Source organism: Camelina sativa, chromosome 7 (genome assembly GCF_030686135.1).
Source record: "Camelina sativa cultivar CO46 ecotype springtype chromosome 7, ASM3068613v1".
Taxonomy (NCBI): domain Eukaryota; kingdom Viridiplantae; phylum Streptophyta; class Magnoliopsida; order Brassicales; family Brassicaceae; genus Camelina; species Camelina sativa.
Window position 1 is genome coordinate 28,744,869 of NC_141886.1, and position 16,166 is coordinate 28,761,034.

The window sequence follows — 16,166 nt, forward strand, 5'->3', positions numbered from 1 at the left end:
TTACTGTTGGTAGATTAAGATATAACTTTTTTTTTGGAATAAAAATATTACATAAAGTTTCTAAAGTTTATTATTATTATGATATAAAAACAAGGAAAATTCTATTAAATATAACTAAAATAATTTTTAAAAATAACCGTTATTAGTTTTATTTTTCATAAATACTATTAAAATATTTATTTTTAAAAATACCACAAAACTAAAACTAAAGTTTCAATATTCAAAACTAAATGCTAAATCATACCCCTAAAAACTATATATATCTTATATCTTAAATGGTCAATCTAAACCCCAAAAAAATAAATTTTACGCCCTTTTTACATAAATTTTTGTATTTTTCATATTTTTTGTTTGTTATATATTTGGAAAAAAAAAACAAGCATGATATTTTTTTCGACAAAGCAAATATATCATATCATAAAGAGTTTTATGTGATACATAAACCACTAATATATAACCAATTAATGACACAAATAAAAGAAAATAAACATAATTTCGATGAAAGAGTAGAAGTAATCCCGTTTTCTAACTGAAAGCCTTACATGCTAATATATAATCTGTTACGTTCCTCCTAATATATATTATAAAGCGAGGGGAGTAAATATTAACAAGCATCTACTAGGTTTTTGATGTTGTTACCGGTTGTGGCCATTCATATATTCGGTTTGGTTTGGTATTTTTGATTTTTGGATATTAAGTTTAGCATCCATTTGGGTTTCTAGAATTTCTTTTTGGATAGTTTTTCAGTTTTTTTCCTGAATATGCTTTAGTGACCCAAAGCTGAACTTTTCTGCAAATTTGCAACATATTGATAATCCATGACTACTAAAGACCATAATTAAAAAAAACTAATATGTTATTACACGGTTTTTATTTTCTAAGATTATTTTTTAGAAATTTTTTGTCGGTTTAAGTTGTATAAGACTATATCTAACACCACTATATATTTTTCTCTAAACTCTATTTTGAGCATTTATTTCTCTACCCTACTCTATTTCTAACTCTAAAATAGATTTAGAATTGGAAATAGGATAGGGCTGAAGTAAAACTATCACTAAACCTGACTGCAAAATAGAATTCATCTATTCTAAAGGAAAAGATAGATAAATGAGTTAAGATGCCCTGCCAAATGCAATTATCAATCAATTTTCTATTTCATAAACTTCATTTTTCCAAATGCTAAAATATATGTAACATAGTATAAAAAGTTATATAGCAATACTTTTGATATAAAATAGTGTAACTATGTTTTAAAAGTTATATTGATTTTCATTAAGTAAAATTATTTGAAGTGGTATTTAATTAATAGAAGATTATTTTACACTATATTGCAAATATATATATATATATATATATATATATATATAACATAGTAGAAAAGTTATTTTGCAATAATTTTGACATAAAATAGTGTAAATTTGTTTTTCAAATTTTTTTGACATAAAATAGTTTGTTTCTTAATTGAAAATAAATATAATGTAGGGTTTTTTTTAGCAAACATGAGGTTAAATGTGTCTTGTTATAGATTTTTTTAATATAATGATATAATGAAAAAAAGATACACATCATTAGTGCATATAAATTATAAACAAATGTAAAATTAAATGCATGAGCAGAACACTTTGTATAAATAAGCATTTTTTATCTTTTATAAATACCATTATACCAATCACTCCTAAAACCAAAGAAGAACTACTAAACCTATAAAAACAATATACTGTTTATCTTATTTTTTACTTGTTATTGTATTGTGTGCAGGATTGAATAATGAAGATCTCTTCCCGAAAAACTCAGTAGAATTTACGAATGCTCTTGGTCCAGAAAACATTCTCAAGATTCATTGTGTATCTAAAGATGACGACCTCGGCTACCATTATCTGAGACATGGAAGAATTTATAGTTTTCGGTTCGATGATAGTGTCTTGAAAACCAAATTTGATTGTGATTTATGGCAGGGTAGTCCTTATTACAAGTTTCATGCAAATTTTAGAGCATACGAAGGTGGTGGGTTTGTAGTTCATAATGGTAAAAAGAACTTTTGGGAAACTAGAGAAGATGGTATTTACTTTACACATGGTAGAGAAATACCTAAATTAGAGTATAAATGGAGCCGTGAAGAAATTATTTAATCATATTTGTTTTAATACAGTTCTATATCTTATGTTCTTGATTGATTTTACTGAATAAAATTTTATAACCGCAATTGTTTTTGTTACTGTTGGTAGATTAAGATATAATTTTTTTTTGGAATAAGAATTTTTTCTAATGTTGATTATAATTATGAAATATAAATTGGGGAAACTCTCATAAATATAACTAAAATGAGTTTTTAAAATTTAGCATTATTTGTTTTGTTTTTCATATTTTACAAAACTAAAACTAAACTTTCAATATTCAAAAACTAAGCGATTTTAGTGGCGATGGAAACGGTGATTGTGGTGGTTGTGATAACACGGACTGGTTCTGCGATATATCGTATCCCTGAAAACTTTAGTGGTTCTGCGATTCTAGACCTCCTCCACTCAGTTTATTTCATTTATTAGAAAAAACATGATTTGTAGAGGAAAAAAAATCCAATAATTATTCAAGTTATACAAAAAGAAAATTCTAAATTCTCAATGTGGTTATCATTATTATAAAGTTAAAACTCCACCAAGAACAACAACAACAACAATAGCAGATCTTATTAATTCTTATCTTTCGCCTTTGGGACCTATCCTACTGATACATAGAAGAGCCTTCTTCAACAGAACCAGAGCTGCTTTATAACAACAACACACATAATACAAAAGAGAAAGCTCAAACTCATTACCCTAAGGATCACACACGACATAGCTACTACACTGTCTTGTTTGGTCCATTGTCCTCATTGAATAGACTCTGCTTTGAATCGCCACGGAGTGAAAGTGATGCCACGAGCAATAAGGTACAATATGAACGCACCATATGAAGCTGTGAACATAGTCACCAAACCGGTATAGACTACGCCACTAACCTCTGAGGTGAAGAACTCCAACAAAAGATAGCCGTTGATCAATATCACGAGCGCAGCAACGAGCCACGCGGTTGTCTGCAATACAATGGTGAGTTTTGAGCTTCAAAGAGGGATCTTTAATGAAAATTTTGTAAAAGAGCTCGAAAAAAGAAATAGACAAACCTGGTACAAAGGACCGATTTTGAAACTACCCATGATCTGTTCCTTGGAAACCAAACACAGCAAAGGAATGAGTGCAAATGGGATTTGAATAGACTGGAGCACGTTAAGCCACTCGTTTAACACATCAAGTGTAGCTTCTGATGAATCAAACACTAGAGCGACGATAATAGTTGGAATGATAGCACAGCTACGAGTGATCAAAGCTCTCAACCATTTCTTCATTTTGAAATTCAGAAACCCTCCCATGATGAACTGTCCTGCGTAGGTACCAGTAATGGTACTGCTTTGGCCAGCAGCTAACAACCCGATTGCCCAAATGTAAAGTATAGGGAACACCCCACCTCCATATTTGTCTTGAAGATACTGTCCCGCGTTAACCAGACCAATGCTATCAGCAAGGTCAGTGTTGTAAAACCCTTTAGCAAAAACCGTTGTGACAAAGAGATTGATCATAAAGGAGACAAAAAGAGCAATCGTGGATTCGATTGTGTAGTAGTTTAGCGCTTCTTGAACCCGGTACTTCTGTCGCTTGTCGACTTCTCTAGATTGAACAAGAGCTGAGTGAAGGAACACATTGTGTGGCATTATAATACAACCCACAACTCCAACTGCTTTCTGTATCGTTCTTGAACTCAGCTTTGGTACCAATATGCCTACAACAAGAAAGAAAGCTAACTCCTTTAGAAATTTAAATTTATGAGTTTCTAAAATAAGAAATTGGATAAAGGAGAACAAAGAAAGCCTAACCAATGAGTAGCTCAGAGCCACTTGGCTTAGCTTGACCAAACATCCAAGCAAAGGAGACTGCCATTGTAGCAATTAAAACCGCAAACACTGCCTCGAGCTTCCTTATTCCATAGTTCTCAAGAAACAAGAAGACAAAACTGTAGCCAAAACAAACACACACACATATGAATCAATAACACCAAGGAGACGACACATAACACCAAAAGCTCATGTTTAACAATGAAACTAACACGAAATGAGAACAAAACTATAGATTAGATTAGCCAAAGAAGACACATAGTAACAAAAACTCATGTCTAAAGACGAAAGTAACATAGCTAATAATAGTCAACTAACACAAAACACAAACAATCCATAGATTAGATTAGCCAAAGTGCAATTAGACCCACAAACAAAAAGACAAAACAGAAACTTTGACCGGAATCAATGAGAGACAGAACAGAACAACAGATAAATTTCATGTCTAAAGATGAGGTTTTTTTAATTTGAAGAATTACCAATCAAGAGCAGTGATAACAACACCAGCCCAAAGAGGCAAAATCCCATTACTGAGAATCTTAATAGCAATAGCACTACCAATAACTTCTTGGATATCAGATCCAATCAAAGCCAACTCAGCCATAATCCACAAAACCATCCTAGCCCAAGTCGGATACTCATCACGACAAAGCTCAGCTAAGTGACGACCTGTAGCAACACCAAGCCTCGCTGACAGAAGCTGAACCAAAAGACCCATTGCTGTTGCCCACATAAGTAGCCAAAGCAACGAGTACCCAGCAACCGCACCGGATTGGAGATCTCCTTCTAGGTTCCCTGGATCTAAAAACGCAATGCTCATCAAAAACCCAGGTCCGGTGAATAGCCATAGCTTCTTCCACGAGAACGGTGGTGCGCCGCCGCATCCTACGCCGTGTTCTAGATCGTCGTCGTCTTCTTCACGCACGATGTGTACCTTCTCTGTTTCGTCGTACGCTGTCTCTTCTTTTTCGTCTTCCTCGTTGATTAGAAGTGGCTCGTTGTTCTCGAGTTGTGACATTTTTTTAAGATTCTCTCTGTTTCAGTTTCAGTTTCAGTTTCAGTTTTTTTTTGTTTTCCTTTTTTTTTTGTGTGTGTGTGGTTTTCGAGGGGCTTTTAAGCCTTTAACACGTTATTCTTTTGCTCGCTCTTGCTTTTTATAGGCGAAGGTCTTCCAGGGTGATTTTGTGATTTTTTTCTTGAATTCTAAAAAGTTGTTTTTTATTAAAAATTTGTGTTTCTTAAATTGATAATTTTAGAAGTTCACTAAGAATCATGTGTTATTGAATTAAAAAAAATATTCTAATTAACTCTTGGATTATACTAGTATTAAAGTTTCATGTTATTGGTAAATTGACTTTTCTAAAAAAAAAATATATATATATTTTGGTCAACTATATATGAAACAGTTTTTTTTTCCAACAAAGTATAAGATCAGCTTAAATGAACCAATTAGAAAAGTGTTCACAAAAGTAATTAGATGCGACTCCATTCTAGCACGACACACCAGCTTGTTCACATTACCATTTTATGAAACAGTTTTAAACAGTTTTTTTGAGCAAAATATTGGGACATTTAAAAAAATACTCATTTTTCTATGTCACTTTTTAAAAATATCATTTTATGTTGTCAGTTTTCAAAATTACCATTTTTCTACGTATAAAATGACTAAATTCCAAATATTAAATTCTAACCAAAATTATATACTAATGTAAAATACAGAACCCAAACCTAAAAAAAGTTCTAAAAATTAATTTAATATAGTGTAATTGTGTACAAAAGGATAAAAAAAAAATATTAAAAAAAAAATTTTGAAAAGGAAAATCTCAAAAGAAGCATTTCTAACCAATTCTCAAAAATATTGGAGAAATGATTTTATTAAGTGATTGACAGTTAATTTCTATGAATTTTTACATTTTCATCAAATCAAATTACCTTGCATAATAAGTATCTATTTTTTTTCTCAATCTTGCATAATAAGTATCTATTTATGGGTCAGGTCTTGTTAATTCAACTTGTTCAAAGAAATGGAAAGATGATTAGATTTTTTTTTTTTTTTTCATTTGTAATTGATCTTAAAATATAATTTAGAATGATCAATGGAATGAAACTAACCACACTTATCATATTGTAATATGAACATATTTTTACTGAACTATTTCATGATATCAGTTCTCCTTTCAAGGACGCAACATACAAACGCTCTTAGACACAATAGTCGAGGCATCCACTCCAATACAGTTTTCCGACGCCGGTGAAGCTAGAGCTCGCCGGCGTCGGATTGTTCCTCTTCTTTCATGCTTCTGTTCATATGGGATAGTGTTCGCCTTGTTTTTACTTCCCGACCACCGTGACTTCACTGTAAATTCAGATCTGGTAGTCGGAGATGGTTATTCCGCCATGCTCATCTCACCCTCTTTCCGCCGGATCTTTAATTTGGTGAGTTCTTCTTCCCCTTTCCGTCGTATGAATATGTCACCGACGAGAGCTTGTCATACTCAGTTTATCTGCCTCCCTTACCCAGATATGGAGGTTGGAGATTCTGCCTCCGTTTGGAGGGTTTGGGTTGCTCGCCGTCGCCGGATAGAGTTCTCCTCTCTCGTCTTTATAGAAATCCGTATCAAAGATCCAGTTCCATACTACCACAGTAGACCCCAGATCCGGTGTCTTTGCTGTTCGGGCAAGGCTTCCGCCGGCTGCCTGAAAAGCTTTACCACCACCGTGGGATATCTCAGATCCATCAGATCTAGTCATCTCTCGGGTGTTTCCCGAAGAATCTTATTACCATGTACCGCCGTTGATAGCTTCTCTGATTCCTCCTCCAGACCCACAAATTTTTTGAACTGGTGTCGAAAAGCCTTACTCCGGTGTATCGATATCAATTTCTCTTCCGCCTCCTCAGCCAGATCTACAGTTCTCGCGAGACCTTCTAATGACTTCTGCCGACAAGGCATTTCGCCTCCGTCGAGAATCATTGAGAACCTTCGAGAAGCTTCTCTCCTCGCATCTAGGTTAGATCAACTTTCCGGCAGCCGCCGTGATCATCGTATGACCAAGCTTTGTCAAGCTTCGAAGGCAACTTGGGTCTGGTCCATCATTGTTTCTGGTTGGGCCTTTCATGGTCCATCAAACTTTGTGGACTTGAAGCCATTATGGCCCAGTATTAGGGGGACAACGATTAGGGCTCTTCTTAGCCGATTTACATTTTGTGCTTCTGCTGGCCCATTAATGTTTATGGACTCAAAATTACTCTGGTTATGGACTATTTATGTTCTATTGAATTTTAGAGATCCAAATGTTATTTGTTCTAATGAAAATAGATCAATTTCCTCATACAAGACATTTCATAATAACCTCCTCCTATAAGGAGAGAATTTTTGCAACTTTAACTTGTTGTTATTGTTCGCTCTCATGTTTTTCCCTCATTTCCATTCTCTTGATTACACAGTTTCGCCTTGATTCACGCTTTTCGCTATCCACTTGGTTCAGATTTTTCAACTTGGTGTGGTAAGATGGTTTTATCTTGGATCTTTTTTCTGGCACTCGACTCTTGGGAACTTGTTCCCAACCTACATATTGTCTCTCTTTTCAGAGAGCTGAAGATTCATCATTTTTAGTGCGAGTTAGGTTTTTAAAAATCCGTCAGAATCTCTGTATTCCATTGTGGCAAATTGTCGTTTTGCGGCCAGTGATTTGGTCTTGGTCAGCCTTTCGTCATTTCATGTGGCCTATCTCCTTGGTGGATCTCACTATCTCTATGGTTTTAAGACCTCTTTATCTTAGTATTAGTAATTATTGTAACTTTTGCTATCTGTACTTTAGTTGCTCTCAAGCTTGTTATCTCTTTCGTTGTAGTTTGATCCGGGTGTTGTGCACTTGTCTAAGCAACACACCGTGGTTTTATTTCTTTCAGCATAAGTTAGTTGGTTGTATTATACTCCTTTTAGAGTGGAGTACTATTTTGACCAAAAAAAAAAAAAAAAGTAGAGTACCATTAACCTTATAACTTAATTTAATGCAGTGTTTGTTGACAAAAAAAACATACATACAAGATACAATATCAGTTCTCCTTGCAAGATCGCAACACACATATACACAACGAACATTTCTTATCTACACCACATCTAGCTATAATGGAATAACTTTTGTTTGGTATCTTTCCCCTTTTCACATTAGTTAGTTAATAAGTCGTACGCAACAAAAAAAAAATGAAATGATATAAACTTAAACATTTACACCAAAACAGAAAAAACCTATTCATATATGCATTTATGATTGTAGTTTGTTATTCTCGTACCGTATTATATTAAAATCAAAAGGTTGTATAGTACTAGTTCCTATTAAAAAAAACAAAGGTTGTGCGGTGCGTATCATGCGAAATAATGGTCCACTTATAGTTGGTGACGTGGTAGGAACGATGGAGACTGTGCCATGTCATGCGAATGTGGGGGAACCACAACCCATAGCAGTCTAGCAGAGATTAAAGAATAAAGATGGTTTGGCTTCTCTTTCTTGTTTTGTTTTCGATCCATACATTTGCAACCAAAAATACATAAATAAAATCCTAAAGCAACTAATTTTTTTTTAAAAAAATCTTGCTTTAGTGTGTCTTATCTATTATGAATACAAAAGATCGAATTTTAACCATTTTCTTTATATCTAAATAACTGGTTCAGTTTTTTTTATAACCAAATTACAATGAAAATTAAATTTGAAAATGATGATAGGTAAGTAATTGAGGATTTTTATTTAGTTTTCGACTAATTTAAATTTTAGTGAAATGAAATTGATTAATAATATGTAACTTAAATTGCTCATAAATTACGTACAAACCACTTATATAATTATTTACCGAATATGTTGATGGTTAATGTATAAATATAAATATAAATATCTTAGGTTTATATAATGCTTACGTGATCATCAAAATACGTCGTGAAAACATGCCAACATGTCAAATTGTCAATATTATTGTTCAATACCAATTCATGTTTTTGCATGAAAACCAGCTTAGTCGAATAAAAAGCCAAACGTTTGTAAAGTCGCTACTTTCTAAACCAACAAATGTCGTCCATCTCTCAGTTTCTCTCTTCGTCGTTTCTATTAAGGTTTTTTTTTTCTTTTTTTTCTTCTTAATTGTAAAGTAAACTTGAGTGTTAAAAGATTATTACACTTGAAGTCTTGAACTAGAAAAAAAAAAAATTATTTCGTTTTAAAAAGTATGTTCATTTAATGGTTGGTGGCTTGGTGCTCTAATAATTATTAGTTGAAAGTTGAAACTGAAAGTGATATACAACATACATTTCTCTGTCGAAATTATAGTTTGCTCATATTTTGAAAAAGAATTATTAAAAATTATCTTTTCTTTGTTATCTATTCCCTCTGTTTCTAATAAATTAATATTTTGATATTTTCCCACAAATAGTTAAATTTTTTATTTCTAAACTAATTTATAATTATTTGTTGGTAAGAAAATAAAATATAAACCACTAAATAACATGCTACAAAATGTAAAGTAGAAAAATCATTTTAGCTTTTTAATCTACAAAACTAATCTTTTTTTAAACACAATTTTTTTTTCAAAATATCAGTTTATTGAAGACAGAAAGAGTACTTTTTTACGGACTATTTGAGTAATTCTTTTTTCACATAGATACTATCTGTAGTGGGCTTTGTTTAGAGTCGATGATGGCACACAGCCAAATTCGAAAACAGGAATGGATGGCACAACTTTCAAAGTGCAAAACCACATTTCCCAAGCTGCTCAAAGATATTATCCTATCTTATGTTTCACTTTTCAGAAGGGAAGATAAATGAATCTTTCTAAAACATACAATTCCATTTGCAAAAAAACAAGAACACACTGCGTTTTGAAAGTTTGGAGAAACATATATATGTACGTACGCTTGCTTGAATATTTTACAAACGTATGTAAGTTTGGATCGAAATACCAGAGCGAAACAATTTGGGATTTATATATCATGAGTAAATTTAAAACATGTTGAGACGCTCAACTTTTTTAATTTAAAGGTGTTCTGGTTATTTTTTATTTCTTTCTCAACTTTTGTCTCATTAGTCGACTTTGACCGTTTTTGGAAGCTGTTCCTGTAGAGATCGGTAGCTGGGATCGTTGTAGGAGCTTCCTGGAGGTGTTTTCTTGTTGGTTTAAGGCTCAGATTCGTCTTGGCAATAGTAAGTGCAGGACCATGGCTTATCTAAGCTAGAGCTTCTTTGATCTGCTTGTTTACGTGTTGTTAGGCTTGTTAGATGGTTATTTGGGATGTTAGGATGCTTTCTTGTGGCTTGGGATCGAGTTTTGTGGTTGCAGGAACAAAGATCCGGCGAGAAGCTTCGGGGAACACGATGCTCGGCATGATGCATCGGTCGATGCAAGTGCGAGGACGGCGCGTAAAACCTTAGGTTTTTCGTGTTATATCGAGCATGTGTCGGTCGATGCATTGCGAGTGTCGGTCGATGCAGTGCGAGTGTCGGTCGATGCATGTGTAACCTGCATCGGTCGATGCATCCCTTGTGTCTGTCGATGCATCCCCATGTGGTGTCGGTCGATGCAAAGTCTTGGTTTGTTATTTGTTGTTTGTTGATTGTTGGTTGATGGTTAGAGATGTCTCTATTGTTTGTGTGTATAGCCCAGCAGATGAGATGATTGTCTTACTGAATGTTTATTAAATACTCATGCATTGCAATTTGTGTTTGTGGTGCAGGTAAATGCAAAGTGTGATTGTAGAATCAAGGCAATGAAGAGGAGGATGTTCTAGGGAATCGATTGGTTGTTGTCTGGCATTGCTAGGTTACTAGAGTTGGGTCATTAGAAACATTGCTAGGTTGCCGGTTTTATGTTTCCTGATGTTTGGTATTTGGATATTGTTTATGATATAATATTGGTTTATTAATGGATATTGTTTTGGTTATTGGTATTTGTTATTCCGCGGTTTGGTTGTGATTGTGGTTAGGTGGCTAGTGGATATGGGACCACTAGTTGTAGTTTGTTTATTATTACTATTATTATTATTATTTACTATTTATTTATTTTTTTAAAAAAACGGGTCGGGTCGTTTCACAAACCGACCGTCTGATATAGATGGGCCCCAGGCCGGGGTAGATGTGGGTCCTACTAAGTGAAGTATGCAGTATGCCTATGGGCTAGGAGTGGATAAGGAGCTCACTAAACAAGGTGACGGTCGAGACATTACAAGTGGCATCAAAGCCGAATCCACACGAGTGTGGAGTCGAATTGGTTCATACCCTCGGGGTGACGGTCTTGGTGCGCAACGAGGGCGTTGCGATCTCTTAGTGGGAATGAATTGTGACATCTCGGTTTCAAAGACTTGCGGAGGGGTTAAATTGATTTGGCTACCTATGTCACCAAAGTGCACTTTCGGTCAAGGGTTCTTAGATAACTTGATAAGCTCAAATTGTAATACCCTAATGGTACTAACAGCCTTGCAGTTGTAATACTCTAGGGGTCGAATCCACAAGACTCTAGATCACACAATAGACTTATCAATCTTTTAATTATGCTAAATCAAAATATTAAATTAAAAACAATGTAGAAACAGAATTAAAAAGAGTGTTGTAAATTCAAAGGATCAAAGAGCTAGGCATAGGAAGTTTCTCAGGAAATTATGGAATATCAAATCAATAAATTAATAGGATTCAAGCAATTAAGATCAGATCTAGAACTCTAAACTCTTGGTCAATGTTTTTAAAACCGGACCGGTAACTGAATCGGGAAAGCTTCTGGGTCATGAGTCAATATGGTTGGACCGGGGTCAACCGGGTTTAATTGATTTTGATGATAGTTTTTAAATAATAGGTAAGGATATGTTTTCTATTTTTTTTTCAATGATTACAACTATGATATAATTGGTTACACCAAATAAAATACATCAATAATCATAATTTTTTTTAAAAAGTAATAAACTCAAAGTGTAACAAACTAATCATTACCAATAAAATATTTTAGTAATCATTCTCTTCCATTACGTACACTAAGAAAAAAAATGAACACCAAATTGATTACGAAAACATGCACTATCAAGAAAATTACCTTGATTTTAAAGATTTGTGGTGTGAGTTGCAAAGAATTCAAACTAGAAGGAAAAAAAACTAGTATAAAAAGTAAAAAGTTCCATTACGGGAATTTTCATTTTAAATAACCTTACTACTGCTAAGAATAAAACTAAAAAGGAAATTAATTGCACTCGTTTTTACAAAAAAAAGTTAGAACCCGGTTTTATCCGGTTCAATGGTTCACCGGTTTTTGGGTTTTTGGCGGGTTGATATGGTTTTCTTACCGGTTCAATTTTTTTGGGTTTTGATATTAACCCAACCCGGGTATGCTGCCGGTTCACGGGTTAACGTGGTTCGACCGCCGGTCCGGTCCGGTTTTGAAAACATTGCTCTTGGTAAAATAAATCTGTTCTCACTGCAAATATTATCTAAATTTAAAACCAGAAAATCCAAATCTATTTGTAAAATTCAAGGTTAAAAATCAGCTTTAAAAACAAGTTTAGATTGTTCACAAAATTATTAAATCAAATCTCTTTGCAGGAAATAATTTTGCTCATCAAAATGTTTTATCATGAAAATCAATTATACTCTCATATTAATTTATTTTCCTAAGATATTAATTCTAGGTGATCAATCAAGAATCAATATGAAGAACAACCTAAGATGAAGATCACACAAGATAATAAATCCTAAAAACAACAGATCTAATAAACCATAAAAACCCTATGAAAAACCCTAAACCTAACAAGCAAACTACTCAGACATGTTTAATGAAGAACAAATCATCTTTTCTGAATAATAAGCAATTTAAATTAAGAAGTAAGAAGGGAGTTTTTGAATTCTTCTCTCAAAGCAGTTCAGATCTCTCTCTCCCAAAAGCTCTCAAAATCTCACAGGGTTGCAAAAAGTAAAAATTGCTAGAATAAAACTTAGGTCCTAATAATGACCATAAAAAATTCTAAATATACTCTAAAACACGTCTCGGACCTTCATTGCAAATAAGGAAAACTTAAGCAAATTTTGTAAATCTTCTAAAGCTTGTGGAGAAAACTTCCAACTAGGCTTTTTGGCACTGCATCGATCGATGCATAGGTAGCATCGGTCGATGCATAGTCTTCAACTCGTCTCCGATCAGCCTTAATGCTTTGATTATGCTCCAAATCACCATTTTTAGCTCCTTTGTGTTCCATCCGTGTCAATGAGTACCTAAACCTATAAAGACTCAAAACAACCTAGAAAACAAATCAAAAGACTCAAAAAGCACACTTATACCATGGTTAAAAACCACAAAAACCATGATATATCATAACTCCAGAGTTAACCGTGCTTGAGCTGGAATAGTTTCAAGATTGGTGACCTTCTCGGAAGTAATTGTCGAAACTGTGCGAGTGAAGACAAAACACAGGGAAAAATCATGTGGTGATTTGTAGGGACGGTAAACAATTTTTTAAAGCCTCCCGGACATAGCAAACCGTCTGTCTGATATGGATGGTCCCACGGGTCAGGAGTGGACGTGGGACCCACTAAACGAGGTAGGCCCATAGGTCATGAGTGGACATAGAGTCCACTAAGCAAGGTGATGGTCGGGGCGTTACAAGTGTTATCAGAGCCGAACCCAGACGAGTGTGAAGTCGAGTGGGCTCACCCCGTTGGGGGGTGACGGTCTTGGTGCGCAACAACGACGATGTGATCTCTTAACGGGGTGAATTGTGACACTTCTGTTTCAGAGACTTGCGGAGGGGTTTAAAATAATTGATTTAGCCGCCTATGTCACCAAAGTGCACTTATCTTTTCGGTCAAGAGTTCTGAGAGAACTCCAGAGTTAGGCGTGCTTGAGCTAGAGTAGGTTCATGATGGGTGACCTTCCGGGAAGTGATTGTCAGAACTATGTCAGTGAGGACAAAACACAGGAAAATGTCATGTGGTGATTTGTAGGGTTGGTAAACAAGTCTTTAGTCTCCCGGATGTAGCAAACCGACCGTTTGATATGGGTGGAGCCACAGGCCGAGAGTGGACATGGGGTCCACTAAGCGAGGGAGACCTATGGGCAATGAGTAGATAGGAGCCCACTAAACAAGGTGACGGTCGGGGTGTTACATGAAATATCTTTTAAAACTCTTTGTTTTTTCAAAAAATTTTACAAAAACTTTATAATTTTTCGGATCAAATGTCCGAATAGTAGTTACTATAAAAAAGTACCTTATAAAACTTTAATAAATCTTTAGATTTAGATTTGATAAGGAATATTTTTTGAAAATAGATAGATAAAAACGACATTTTTGAAAAGAGGTACACCTAATAGTTTTTCTAGATATTTATTCAATTTAAAGAGATATGTGTAATGTTATCTCTTTTAATCATGTAAATTCGAAGTATATAAGGCAACTAATGCATCTTTTGTTGTTATTTTTGTAAAAATAGTCTTTTAGGATAATATCATTTTTTCTATTTCTATATGAAATAACATATTATAATATATCTATTGATGATTCATATTCAATGCCATCAATATGTTATGATGAAAGTAATTTTGAAAATATATAACTTAAAGTAAAAATTGATTATTTTTTTCCTTTTTTTGGTGTCAACAATTGATTAAAATTAGCAAAACAAAAATAAAATTTTAGCAAAAATCAAGAAAATTAAGATTTTGAAAGGCTAAAAAAATATCTTTGTTTAGTATTGAGTGAAAATATTACAAAATATTTGACATTGTAAAAAAGTGTTGGAATTGTATCCTTGATTGAACCTGCGAAAGGGAAAAGAAAAATCCATGAGAAAAAGAAGAAGCGGATCCAGAAAAAGCAACAGCAAAAGGAAGATGAAGACATTGTCGAAGAAGAAGAATCAACAGAAAGAAGAAAGTCAAAGAAATAGCTTGAGGACTCAGACTGGTTTTGCTGTAATGGACTGCATGAATTAGGGCAAAGTAGGTATAGTTTGTCTAAATCTTAGTTAACTTAAAAACTAACAGAAATTATTGGTTCTATGATTTTAATGAATTTAGAATTCCAGACAAAAATTATGTGTTATTCAATCATTAATTTTTAAAAACTTATCAAAATTATGTGATATTGGTTCCATAATTTATAAATACTTGTTGAAATTTCATGTTTTTCATTTAATGATTTGTTTTGTATTTTAAAATCTACTTTATGTTTTGAATGGATCTGAATAGATGTGAAAGTGAAAAATAAAAAAAAAATCAAATCCAATGATAAAACATGTTATTTCAAAATCTATACCTTTTGATTTTCATAATTCTACAATTCAATATGAATTCACAAATCATTTGTCCAATAACAATTCCTCGAGTGTTAGTTAATGTTTAGAGTCTTTAAGTGTAGTTGTTGTAATAGTGACTTGTCTAAGAGAGCCTATGTTGTGCGTGTTAGAAACTAGAATGTAGAAATATGGTTGTATGTGGCGAGTGCAAGTAGAAAATGACGTAGTATAAATAAGTATGTGTGTGTTGTAAGAACCATCCAAATGATCCAAAATAATATAGACAATTAATGTTTTCTCTCTTATTATTCTATCTTTTTGTGTTGAAATAACTATCAAAAAGAAAAACTAGATAGAGTAGTACTAGGATAGATGACTTCCGGAGAAGTTTTCAAGTTGCATCCCTCTCTTTTTTTTGTTTGTTAAAAAAAAAAAAAAAAATAGAAATTACGAGAAAACAAGGTTATCTTTGTGCTTGTGTTTAAGTGAGATATCAAGAGAGAGATGAGAGATGGTGAACCTCTCAAGTGAAAACAGAGGAAGAATCCAAATATAAAATATTAACAAAAAGATATTGCTTTTTTTTACTACACATCAGTCAAAAAATTTTTGTAAACATATTATAAATATGGAAAGTAAAATAAATATATTCACAGATTTATTTACATATTCGTATAATTACTTTCATATTTGTTCCGACCAAAAAAATAATAATTACTTTCATATTTGTAGTCTTGATAGTTATATCAAAAGAAAAAAAAGTCTTAGGAGTTAAATTTTTGTATTTAACATTTCTGGTAAGTTTATAAGAGGTTACGTTATGGTATAGTCTATTAGCAGTTATGGTAAGTTTATTAACGGCAAGCGATTATGACTATGTTGACTAGCAATAACTGATAATTAGTCATTACCAAAAAAAAAATGATAATTAGTACTTGACTCGAATTGGTTTATATATAATGGATCCACAGCATTAGAGAAATATAAGTAA

At 33.3% G+C, this 16,166-nt stretch overlaps 2 protein-coding genes and 1 long non-coding RNA gene across 3 annotated transcripts; 2 read left to right on the forward strand and 1 right to left on the reverse strand.

Annotated features, from left to right (window-relative positions):
* Positions 1 to 1,679: 1,679 nt before the first annotated feature.
* On the forward strand, positions 1,680 to 2,269 carry LOC104704981 (S-protein homolog 11-like; the record flags this gene model as incomplete). Its single annotated transcript, XM_010420976.2, has 1 exon — positions 1,680 to 2,269. A coding segment is annotated over one exon (450 nt), but the record flags the coding sequence as incomplete, so codon positions are not given.
* Positions 2,270 to 2,554: 285 nt separating this feature from the next.
* Positions 2,555 to 5,050, reverse strand: LOC104702848 (metal transporter Nramp3). The gene is made up of 4 exons (XM_010418768.3): positions 4,402 to 5,050; positions 3,905 to 4,041; positions 3,158 to 3,810; positions 2,555 to 3,070 (listed from the first exon to the last, which is right to left on the reverse strand). The coding sequence occupies exons 1-4, from the start codon at positions 4,938 to 4,940 to the stop codon at positions 2,867 to 2,869; spliced, it is 1,533 nt and encodes a 510-aa protein (XP_010417070.2). The 5' UTR covers positions 4,941 to 5,050; the 3' UTR covers positions 2,555 to 2,866.
* An 886-nt stretch (positions 5,051 to 5,936) lies between these two features.
* Positions 5,937 to 7,252, forward strand: LOC104702849 (uncharacterized). The gene is made up of 2 exons (XR_015561259.1): positions 5,937 to 6,358; positions 6,444 to 7,252. It is a non-coding gene; the product is annotated as an uncharacterized LOC104702849 (long non-coding RNA).
* The last annotated feature ends 8,914 nt before the right edge of the window (positions 7,253 to 16,166 follow it).

Coding starts and splice junctions, on each gene's coding strand:
- LOC104702848 (XM_010418768.3), bottom strand. CDS start 4,940: ATGTCACAACTCGAGAACAACGAGCCACTTCTAATCAACGAGGAAGAC. Junction 4,042..4,401: donor GTTATCACTGCTCTTGATTG/GTAATTCTTCAA, acceptor TTTTGGCTACAG/TTTTGTCTTCTTGTTTCTTG. Junction 3,071..3,157: donor AAATCGGTCCTTTGTACCAG/GTTTGTCTATTT, acceptor ATTGTATTGCAG/ACAACCGCGTGGCTCGTTGC.